This window comes from Choloepus didactylus, chromosome 10, assembly GCF_015220235.1.
Source record: "Choloepus didactylus isolate mChoDid1 chromosome 10, mChoDid1.pri, whole genome shotgun sequence".
Taxonomy (NCBI): Eukaryota; Metazoa; Chordata; class Mammalia; order Pilosa; family Megalonychidae; genus Choloepus; species Choloepus didactylus.
This window is the reverse complement of record NC_051316.1, coordinates 89986999-89998473: the sequence shown is the minus strand read 5'-3', so window position 1 is coordinate 89998473 and position 11475 is coordinate 89986999. Positions and strand designations below refer to the sequence as shown.

Sequence of the window (11475 nt, the reverse complement as noted above, 5' to 3'; positions counted from 1 at the left end):
ATTAGTGTTTGGTGTTTATTTATTGAGTCTCTCTCCAAAAGGGCACACTGTAAGTTTGACAAAACTGTTACATAGTTATTTATCAGAAATCAGCTATGGAACTCAACTGTCATGTCTTGAGTAACTTTAGTGAGTTATACTCAATCAAAAGAAAACAAGTACCCATGCAGTTTAGCCTGCGGCAATGAAAAAAGTTTGCTCTTATAGAAACACTTGTTACATGGGAGGAACAATAAACGAGGACAACTGAGACCAAAGTGGTTATCTGTGATACCATGAACTCCTGTGGTGTGAGCTCTCTGCATCAGCACAGGAGACTGACTGGCTTTGTGCCTCAACATTCACTTGAATCCCTACAACCCAGTGTGTACACTGGCTGGAGGGCAGGCCTGGGTGTGGCCGTAAGTACCGCAGGCAATACCTCGGGCTTGGGTGGCTTGAAGTCTGCAGGGAGGTGGGGGGGAGGCCCCAGCCCCGTGCAGGACTGTGTGCAGCGGGCACTGTACCCGCTCCAGCCAGAACCAGAGACTGCCAGGCTGCCTTCTGCCACACTGCACAGGGCCCAGAAGACCCAGGAGGGGCTCTGGATAGAAGAGAAGACCCTGTCATCTTGTGTTTGATGCTGGTTAGAAAGATGCTTGTTGTTCTTCAGGGTCCTTACCCTCTTAACTGCCTCTGAAGCCTAAGCTTGGAGGAAAGAGACATTCCTCTGTGGTTCCTCAGATCAGTGTTTATCAGACTGAATCATAACCCATCAGTGGGTCACAAAATTAAGTTTATGGGTTACAACCATCATTGTGTTACGAAGTAGAATAGAAAACATTAAGATGTAGAACATGTAGAAAGAGAAAGTATTATCTCTTGAAACTTTACAGTTCTCTATGTGTTTGAGTGTGAATCAGATCATGCTGTAAGGTATATTTCTTATTGTGGGTTCAGTGTCCAACAAGTCTCAGAAACACTGGACCAGCCATAGTATCCAAGTTGCTTCTTCAATTTTTCCAAAAATATGTGACTAGCATTCTTTCTGGAAGCAGAACAAACTTACCATGCTTTCTGTGGCATTTTCTCATTGACCTAGAGATTTTTTTAACTCCTTAAAATAAAGCAGCAGGTGAAAATACCAGGACTGCCCTGCCAGTATCTTATCAAATTGAGTCTAAAAAACATGTACAGGTTCCCGTCACAAATGGGGAATGCCTTGATCCTAATACCACCCTGAAACAGATGCTGAAAGGAAGCGGTGGTTGCGTTTTTGGAGGCAGAGAGGGTATCTCTGGGCCCGGTCACTGTGCATGTATGTCCATCGGGGGGCCTGCCCAGGAGGCTGAGGGAGCAACAGACAATAGTTCCTCAGTGGGGTCTGCTGCTGGACTCTAAGTGGGATCGTTTGCCAGGGGTCAGCACCCTAGGATGGTCTCCTGGCTCAGAAAATGTCCTCTTGTAGCTCCGCCCATTGGACCCTCCTCGGTGCCACTTACAGATGTCGCCATTCAGAATGTCCTGGATGTGCTGCACAATCAGGTTAATTGCAACTGCAGCAAAAGACAAACATGGAGCAGGTTTAGCTGTGTCCATTCCCTGTCTCAAATCTGAAGCCTGCAAAGGCCACTCGCTGCGTTTCACCCTCCCCAGCAGGGGTGCGCTCAGTAGTGCTACCAACTGCATTTAAAATCTGATAGTTACTCACTGAAGCACAGTTCCTTATACTTGAGGGCATTCAGTGGGGTGTCAAATCTCAGCAGACAGAAAAATGCACGTTAGGACATAAGCATAATAAAACTTCCTAACTTGATTTTCTGCCAAGGGTTTGTTAAATAACAGAAACCTAGTTAAAATACTTTGGCATGCTGGTTAAAATACAATCACTATCAGTTTAAAATATATATTTTTAAAGTAAATCTATTTGCCATTAAACCCATGCCACAAATATACACTGATAAGCCTCATGCATTTAGGAGCTCTCAAGAACAGAGACACTGTAACAGTCCCTGCTAAGTCGGCTCTTGGAGGGACACAGCAGGGGACAGAGGAGTAGGTACAAGCCATCAGGCAGGTTTCTTACCCATATTGTCAACCCCTCGAGGGATTATCACATCCGCATACTTCTTTGTCTGCAAGGCAAAAAGGAGGTTCTCATAAGGATTTTTCCCTCCAAGGTGATTTTGGTTGCTCTGGGCTAGATGCAAGAGCAGGGGAGTAAGCCCTGGGGTGTTCAGAGATGCCCCTGTCATAGATGGGGATTCAAGGTAGTTCTCAACCAGATATCAAGGAAATGAGGCAGAATGCGAAGCAGAGGCAGCCAAGAGAAACTGCATTTCCACCCTGGTGTCTTTCTGAAATGCTCACTGCTCTTTTTCTTTTCCATGAACACCATTGTAGGGGACAGTTCTCTAAAACAACTTAATCTGTTGGGCCACGTGTGGCCCCTTTTCCACAATATATGACTTTCTTCCTCTGTAATTACAAACCTTTTTGCACAAACCTGGGAGGAGGGAAGAGGGGGCAGGCAGGACACAGCTGTGCTTGATCCTTTGATAATACAGTTACACTGCATGTAAAGACGTCCTGTACTACCTGCTTTCATTCATTCATTCATCCATTCATTTGTTCTAACACTAATATTCACTCCCTGCCAGATCCTCTGCTGGGTAAGGGCAGGGATACAGAGAAGGGATCCCAACCAGATGGTGGAGGCCCCAGGGAGGACGACACTGCTGGGGGGGCAAAGCAGAGTGAGGTGGGGAGGCAGAAGGCATTTATAGCTGGGGGCGCAGTCTGGGCCAAAGGACAGACTGAGAATTATTCATGTTGCTGCTCTATGAATTCAGGTGAAGGAGGCATGTCCCGGAGTTGAGTTGCAGAGGCAGGCAGGGACCAAGTCCTGGGGGACAGTTGTGTCTGAAGGCAGTGGAACCCCATGAAAGACAAGAGCATGAGAGGGCCAGGCTCAGGTTTCCATTTTGGTTTGGTCACTCTGGTGAAGTACAGAAGGTGGGTTTGAAGAGAAGAGGAAAGAGGCAGGGACTCCAGCTGCCGAAGTCCAGGAAAGAGTTGAAAAGGGTCTTAATTGCCAGCAGGGATGGAATAAGGGACTTGCTAAGTATGATGGGTAAGGGACAAGGAGGCTCAAGAGTGATTCTCAGGGCTCTGGCATGAAGACTGGGCAGACAGTAGTACTTCCTACCACTTAGGGTCACTTGGTCAAATCTGGTAGCCCAAGTTTTACTACAAACCATCTACATTGCCAAATGTCTTTTGTGGGAAGAAGAGAGACTGTAACAGTCAATTTATTTGTATCCAGTTATTTTCCAGAAACTTCAGAGAATATGAATGTAAAGTTCCAAGGATCCTTGAATAACGGCTGATAGAATTAATTTTTCCTACTTATCTAAAACAGGCTCCTGGCTCCAGTACCTTTGAGCTGGTTTTTTTTTTTTATCCCTAAGAAGCAAAATATTGTTAAATTTCTCTTTAAAAATTACAATTTGAGTAGAGCCACAAGTCCCATCAAGTTAGAAATTTAAGGTGGAGGAAAAGAAAAACTGTTAGACCAAAGCTAATTCCTTCTATCTACAAGCTAACTGGGACCTTAGAGAGCCAGAGAAACCTGTGCCCTGGGTGAACAGTGCCTATCAGGTGCCAGAGACCATTTTTGGCAGTGAACAGACAAAAATCCCTACCCTCCTGGAGTTTACTGTTCTAAGGGGGATAAACAACATACATCATTCATGTTGGATGGTAAGTGCTCTGGAAAGAGAAAGCAGTTGGAGAGGCTACAGAGGGCTGAGAGGGGAGAGGAGAGTTTTCAGTATTAAACTGGGAAGTCTATGAAGGTGACATTTGGATAAAGGCCTGAAGCAGGTGAGGAAGTGAGCCAGTGTGGACGCAGGGTAGAGAGAGGTGAGGGGCCTTTTTAGGCAGAGGGAATAGCAAGTCTTTAAAGCTGATAGCTATCCCCTGGGTACTTAGCATAATAAGCTAAGTTATTCCTCATTTATACATCAACTGTCTTTCACCCAAGATTAAGATCTCTCACAGAACTTGGCAACTTGTCGTTTTAAAAAGTAGAAAAATGAGTTCACAAGGAAGTAAAAAGTGGGTACCGGCAGACAGAACTCCTCAAAGGCTGGTTTAACGAAGGTGGTGTACTGTGTGAGAATCTGCTCCAGGTCCCTCCCACGGTGGACGTCCCGGAGAACTGAAGCGACAGGAGCAAGGAGATGTTCAGACCTCAGGACGTGCAGCCAGCCTTAGCCAGGGGTCAGAAAGGCCTGCATCCATCCTACCTCTTCGTGACAGCCTGACGTCAGAATCGGTGTCCACAAAGAGACGCAGGTGAAACATGTCCCGGATCTCCTGGTTGTAGAACACCAAAATGCCCTCAAACAGAACCACATCTGCAGGATAGACCACCGTCGTCTCTAGTAACCTGTGAAGCGGAGACGAGGAAACAGGCCCTGTTGGAGAGACAGGGTCTATGGGGCAGTCTGCACCATCAGCTTCTATTCTGGGGCATGGACTCCTCAGAGGGGGCAGATCACAGTGAGTCCACAGAAACCAACCAGGGGCAGGGTCTGCTGTGAGGCAGTCTTCTGTAAGCACCAGAGAGGATACCCTAACTGGATCCCAGTGTCCTCCCAGACACCACCTGCTTACCTTGAGTGGGTCACAAAATCATAGGTTGGAACCTCAACTGTTTTGCCCTCCACGATGTTTTTCAGAGTCCTGTGCATCAAATCATTATCAAAAGCATCTGCCGAGATGGAACAAAAGGCAAGATGACCCAGCTCCCCTTATGCAGGAAATGGGAGTGCACTTCCTTTTGCCCTGGGGTCATCCATAAATTGGTTAATACAGAGTAAGGACCCTCCAGAACATTTAGACCAAGAGCTACCCATACAGTTTATGTTTGATAGCCATAGGGGTCTCTGCACTCCTAAGAATCACAGGTTGAACCCGTTCCTGCTGTTTCAGGCAGTCACCACCACCCACGCTGCTACCCCACCTGGAAGTTTGTACACAGGGATTTTCTACTCAGCTTGCACTGGGAGGTAGGCAGAGTAAAGTAGGCCTCAGCTTCTTCCTTTTTCTGGGAAATAACCACAATTAGATGGACACTTTTCAGGCCTTCCCATGTAATCCCCTGTTCACACCTGGCCTTTGACCAGATCTGGGAAAAGGGCTTGAGGTCACCAGCTCTAGTTTATACACTGCTTTCCACAACTGGCCTCTTTGAGGACTTTGCCCCAGAGCAGGTGGGAAAATGAAAGGCCACAGTAGACAGTGGTGTGGCCCTTTAAAAGCAGCAAGGTGGGGAGAGGGAAGATGAATGGCTCATTACATGAACAGTCACTGCTTGCAGGCCCCTCTGCAGTACAGGCTTCCTGACTGTCTTCAACCAAGGAAGCCAACAGCTCCTGCCAGGGGCCACCACCCCCAGGGCCCACAGCACTTGCCAAGTTCTCCTGACTAAACTGTCTAGCCCACTCCACAGTGGGCTTTCTGGGTAATTTCATGGAACCACTCTAATTTCTCTGCATCCTCCTCCAACCTTGGACCAAAACAACAAGCTACTTGTGATTCCAATCAGGACATTCTGCCCTCTGTCCCCCATCCCTCCCCATTGTCAGGGTCTCTCGATCTACCTGGGTGGTCGAAATTGTACTGTCCCTTCAAGGCCTTGGCCTTCTGCTCTGCCGTCAGGACCTTATAGAACCTATCTTGGCTTAGAATGACCAACTTCCGCTGCCGGTGATCAACTTCATTCTGCCCCAGCAGCTCCATGATCTTCTCACACACAGTTGACTGAGGTTAAAAACAGAACAAAACAAAACAAAAAAACAGGATTTCCAGCCTGGAACCTCTCAGCCGGCTGCTTTTGGGCAGTTGCCGGGCAGCCAGCCACAGGTGGGAGCAGACTTGGAGGGAGGGCAGCGGGGCTTGGAAAGGGCGGCACGGGCCTGGAGACCCTAAGAAAAGGCTGGCGAGAAGGCTTCGGGGTAGCACCGAAGGAAAGCGCCCCACTCCCCTCCTGAGCCCAGGACCGGACCGCAGCCCCTCCACTCTCCGGCCTCTGGGCTCGCGACCCTTCGCTCCCCCGCTCTGCCCATGCCTGAGGAGATAACACCTAGACAGCCAAGGGCTGGGGTCTCCTCCATGGACCGAGTCCGGGTCGGGCAGCCGAAGGCACACAGGGTCGGGGGCAGGGATGACATGGCGGAGCCCCGCCGGCCCTCCTCAGCCCCTTACCTTCCCGCTCGCGGTGCCGCCACTCACGCCGATCAGGAAGGGCCGCTGGTGAGGACGGTCCGCCTCTGGCACGGCGCCCTCGCAGTCGCCGCCTCCAACGGAAGCCATCCCCGGCTCGGCTTCCCCGCATCAAGCTCCTCGCTCTCGCCCCTTCCCTGAACCGTGGCCAAACCCCCACCTCCGCGCAAAGATTGCAGAAGACCCCCCGCAACAACCACTTCCGGAAGCTCCTAGCGCAACCGAACGCGCGCGGGGCAGAGCGGGAAGTGTAGTCCAAGGCGACCGAGACGCGCCGCGCATGCGTGGAAGCCTGTCCGGGCCCTCCCGGTCCTTACCGGTTCGCAGAGGCTGCAAGAACCACTTCCGGCGTGGCCCGGCTAGGAGCCCCGACGGCCACTAATGCTGAATACCTGCTGCCGCGCAAACTAACCGGTACCACGGCCGGCCGCAGGCGTCTCTAGACGCCGTGTAGCCTCACCAGCAGAGGCCGGTGGCTGGGGAAGATTTCCCTTCATCGGCATCTCCAGTGCCTCGGAGCATCGGCAGTGATCTCCAGAGGATTGGAGGGAGGCTGAGTTGGGTGCAAGGGGCAGCGCCAGGGCCAGGAAATCCTGAAGGGACAATCCCAAACCCCTTGGCTGGGGTTGTAAACTGTGCTGTTATCCTGAATGCGGACGCTCCATCTCCGCACAGTCTTTTAAATCTATCCCATATATATACCTTCTGTCATCCGTGTTCCGACTTCTCTCGCCTAGGTCCAGCCTTAGCCCTGCCTGGGCTCTCTCCCAGCTCCAGCGCATCCTCCACATTGGCCCGCGGAGTTTCCTAACACAGCCCTGATCGAGTCGCATACCCTGCTAAAGCCTTCAGTGGCTGTCCCCTGCCTCCTGAAATCGGTGCTTGGCCCCCTCACCCCGCTCAGAACGCGGGGTGTGGATGTCACATCTGATAACTTTTTACACTTAAGCACGAGGCCGCCTGTGAGCGCCAGGAAGACAGAGCCAAAGTCTCTTGGGTTCCACCTGTACCCACAGTGCCTTGCCCACAGAAGGTAAGACGCGAATACCAATGGATTCAAATTGTGAATTCTCCCAAGGCATCCAGGTTCTCTTTGCATCTCTTGGGCCTAATCCATTGTGAGAGCTCCAAAAACATTTTATGATGCAGGAGAGATTAGAGTAACATTCAGACATCAGGAGTCACTGTGTAACTTCAGAGGTATTAACCAATTTCAGGAAGGGCTACAGGCAGCTTCTGGTGATCAGTCGGAGGAGGTGAAAGGGGACTTCCGTCCTCCTGAGCCCTGTGAACATGGCTGAGTAGAGTAAGATGAAGAGACAGCAGTTCAGCAACTCTGGCTCTGTCAGCAGTGTCCCACATTCAAAAGGAACTTACACATGAGCTTATCAGGGTGTAACCAAACTGTCAGGGCAACTGCACAGGCTCTGGGAAGAAATTTGGGTTTGAGCATGTGATGTGGTCACCTGGTGCCATGGTTTTCCTCATTTCCAAAATGAGGGAAATAATGCTCTGAGGCTCCGCTGCCGTAAGGCACACAGAGAGAGCCTGGCCCAGAGGAGGCCCCAGCACACAGCACTGGCCTTCTGTTGCCAAAGTGCGTTTTCTGGAGCCAGGCAGGTGTGCCTGAGAAGCCATCTTGCCCCAAAGCCAGGTTTTACTCTGCAGGTTGCTTGCCCTTTCTTCCCCTGTCATCCAGCCACTCATTTAAGGGAAGGGAAAGGACCTAGCAGAGTCCAATCATCAACAGTCTGTGACGTTTGGCTTCACCTTAGGTGGCTAATCTAACAGTTTACTCACTCTCACCCACAAGAAGGGCCCACAAGTCCATGCTCCTGTGTCAGGTGTAACCTCTCTGGGCCTCCCAATGGACTGGCCCACAAGGGCTGTGGATGAGCTGGGGGCAGACTTCAGCCTGCTTCTGCACCCCAGGCACATGGACACTGTACCTGTGTCCTGGGGCTGCCATAACAATGTACCACAAACCATGTGGCTTCAAACAACAGAATTTTATTGTCTTGCAGTTCTGGAGTCTTGGAAGCTCGAATTGAAGGTGTCAGCAGGGTCCTGCTCGCTCTGAAACCTGTTGGGGAGAATCTTTCCTTGTCTTTTGTATTATCTGGTGTTGCTGGTGATCCTTGGCATTCCTTGATTTGTAGATGCATCCCTCCAATCTCTGACTTTTCTTCACATCGCCTTCTTCCCTCAGCTGTCTGTGCTTTTTTTCCCCTTCTTATAAGGACACTAGTCATAATTGGGCCCACCATACTTCAATGTAACTTCTTAACTAATTCTGTCTGCAGTGACTGTATGTCCAAATAAAGTCACATTCTGAGATACTGGGGGTTAGGATTTCAACATGTCTTGTGTGTGTGTGTGTGTGTGTGTGAAAGAGGAGGGGGGGAGGGAGAAAGACTGGTGTCTGCCCTCTGGTATTCTCTGCTCTTATCTCTGCAGCTCCCCCCCCCCCCCAAGCACACACAACATACAGGCTGCTCTTCTCCCTCATCCACTGTGCTGGTTTGTATATATATTATGACCCCCAGAAAAAGTCATATTCTTTAAGGCAATCTTGTGGGGGCAGACATATTAGTGTTGATTAAGTTGGAACCTATTGATTGAGCGTTTCCATGGAGATGTGACTCAATCAACTGTGGGCAAGACCTTTGATTGGATAATTTCCATGGAGGTGTTACCCCACCCATTCAGGGTGGGTCTGAATTAAATCACTGGAGCCATAGAAAAGAACTGACAAATAGAAGGAACTCAGAGCAACTGAGAGTGATATTTTGGAAGAGCTTGCAGCTAGAGAGGACAAAACACCCAAGAGCAACCATTTGGAGAACGCCATTTTGAAACACAACCTGAGAACAAGCAGACACCAGCCACATGCCTTCCAAGCCAACAGAGGTTTTCCAGATGCCAATGGCCTTTCTCCAGTGAAGGTACCCTTTGTTGATGCCTTACCTTGGACACTTTATGGCCTTAAGACTGTAACTTTGTAACCAAATAACCCCCCTTTATAAAAACCAATCCCATCTGGTGTTTTGCATAACGGCAGCATTAGCAAACTGGAACATCCACTTTTCCAGCCTGAACCTCTGCAAAAATGTCAGTTAATTCCAATCACATCTTTAAGCATTTATTGAACACTAGCTGGCACTGGCCATTTAAAGAGTTAAACAGGTACCCAACATTATTAAAACAGCATTTTTTTTTGCCTTTTCCCTAACAAGTAATTCATATTCATTGCAGAAAACATAAATAAAACTAAAATCACCCTAACCCCTCATCTAGGGAAAACTGTGGGTTTGTATTCTGGTGTTTGCCCTACTAATCTGATGTGAATGCAGCTAGATAGTGTAGTAGATTGAATTATGTACCCCAGAGGGGGGGAAAAATAGCGTTCTTAATCCACATTCCTGTGGGTGTGAACCCATTGAAAATAGGACCTTTGAATATGTTATTTCTAGTTAAAGTGTGGCCAAATGAATAGGATAGGTCTTAATCCTGTTACTGGAGGCCTTATAAGAAAGCTGTGGGGAAGACCTGGAAGCTGGAAGTCAGCAGAACCCAGAAGAGAAAGTAAAGGATGTCACCATGTGACTGGAAAGCCAAGGAATCCAAGGATTGCCAGCCAGTCAGAATGCTACCCATCCCAGGAGAAAGCAAGCCTTCTAGCCTCTCAAGCCGTGAGCTAATCAATTCCTGTCATTAAGGCAACTCATTTTGTGGTATTTGTCATAGCAGTGGGGAAACTGAGACAAACAGTGTGAGTGAGAAGTTAAACAAGGTTTGGTTACCTATCTTGAATAGCATTAAATCCTCACAATGGCCTTATGATGTGGGTACCATTATTATCCCATTTTACTGATGATGAAATTGAGGAGCAGAGAGATTGCATGGCTTGTGATACTCTCCATGGCAAATTGACTTCCAGTCAAGTTGGCCAATCTAACAGGTGCAAGAAGTCAAGTCAACACTCCTGTATTCACACACAAACACACTCCAAACACATACTAGGGCCTACTTTTTCCTTTCAGAGACAAGAAAGGGAATTATAATATACAGGCCCTTGACATGAAGAAGGCCCTCATAGCCAGAGGTGTTGGAGTTGAGTTGCCCAGGACAAGGGACCAGATATGTGCATTAGAGGATAGGAGCCAGAGCAGCAAGTCCCAAGCACAACAGCAAGGTTCTGGAACTGGTCCTCTGCATACAGCTGGATCCAAAAAGGAACTGCCCTTTTGTGAAACTGGAGCAAACCACTACATCAGTCACACTATGGGAAGAAATAGAGTCATCTTTAAGAATTGGAACCTTGTTCCGTACCACATTTGGGCCACCGAGACGGTACAGAACCCCCAGGCTGAGAAACTAACATTAAAAAACAAAACAAAAGGTCTATGACTGGTGGCTCCCATAGGGATCCACAGAGACAAAAACAAAACTGTCTCATATCCCAGGGAACTTGCATGGCAACATGCAGGACACCCTTCGAAGACAGCTCCTGTGAAGATGAATTCATAGACAAACATTGCAAAGGCTATGAGAAAGTCTGCTGCCTTGTGGAATAGTCAACAGATGCAACAAATGAGCAAAATCACATCCGAGAAGCCTGAGATAAAACAATTTGAAAGGGATTTTGAAATACATCTATAAAAATGAAGATATGATGATTAAACGCAGGGAGTCTGTTGTTAAACCCATTCAATAAGATCTTAAATTTAGATATTGTTTTTCAGTTTTAGAATATGGATATGCCTTTTTAAAGGTTCTAATCCTCTATTGAACTCCTATATCTTTTCTTCGTTTTTTCCATTTTTTTTTTTGTATATTCTTTAAAGTATTTATAAGTTGTTTTAAAGTCCTTGTCTGCTTAATTACCACACCTGAATCATCTGTATTCTTTTCTGTTCTTTCCCTTGGTTTCTGGTCAATTAGTCCTGTTTTTAAGCATGCGTTATAATTTTTTATTAGATGCTGAACACCGGATGGAAATCTTAAGCATGTAGAAGATACTATTTTCCTCCAAAGAGGGTTAAATTCTCTTTTGGCAGGTGGATAGAATGTCACCAGCAGGTCACCATGATCCTATACAGAGCGGATTTTCTGTTTCAAGGGGCTGGTCTACTTTAGTTTTGCCCTTATTCCTAGGGCATGGCTCGTCTGGCAGGTCAACAGGAAGCCCCAGGTGTTCCCAAG

The 11475-nt window shown here is 48.1% G+C and overlaps 1 protein-coding gene across 2 annotated transcripts; it reads right to left on the bottom strand.

The window, feature by feature from the left end:
* Position 1: 1 nt before the first annotated feature.
* On the bottom strand, positions 2–6485 carry UCK1 (uridine-cytidine kinase 1). 2 transcript variants are annotated; one of them, XM_037797417.1, is made up of 7 exons: positions 6253–6484; positions 5649–5808; positions 4660–4756; positions 4290–4432; positions 4107–4201; positions 2066–2114; positions 2–1535 (listed from the first exon to the last, which is right to left on the bottom strand). In XM_037797417.1, the coding sequence occupies exons 1-7, from the start codon at positions 6358–6360 to the stop codon at positions 1354–1356; spliced, it is 834 nt and encodes a 277-aa protein (XP_037653345.1). In that variant the 5' UTR covers positions 6361–6484; the 3' UTR covers positions 2–1353. The 2 variants fall into 2 exon arrangements, with proteins under 2 accessions (XP_037653345.1, XP_037653346.1); XM_037797418.1 differs by lacking the exon at positions 4107–4201 and having other exon boundaries at positions 1398–1535; positions 6253–6485.
* Between the last annotated feature and the right edge of the window lie 4990 nt (positions 6486–11475).

Excerpts from the sequence above, each read along its gene's own strand:
- UCK1 (XM_037797417.1), bottom strand. The coding sequence starts at position 6,360 with ATGGCTTCCGTTGGAGGCGGCGACTGCGAGGGCGCCGTGCCAGAGGCG. Across the intron at positions 4,433-4,659 it reads GATTTTGTGACCCACTCAAG|GTTACTAGAGACGACGGTGG; the intron begins GTAAGCAGGTGG and ends TCCGCTTCACAG. Across the intron at positions 4,202-4,289 it reads CGTCAGGCTGTCACGAAGAG|TTCTCCGGGACGTCCACCGT; the intron begins GTAGGATGGATG and ends CTGTCGCTTCAG.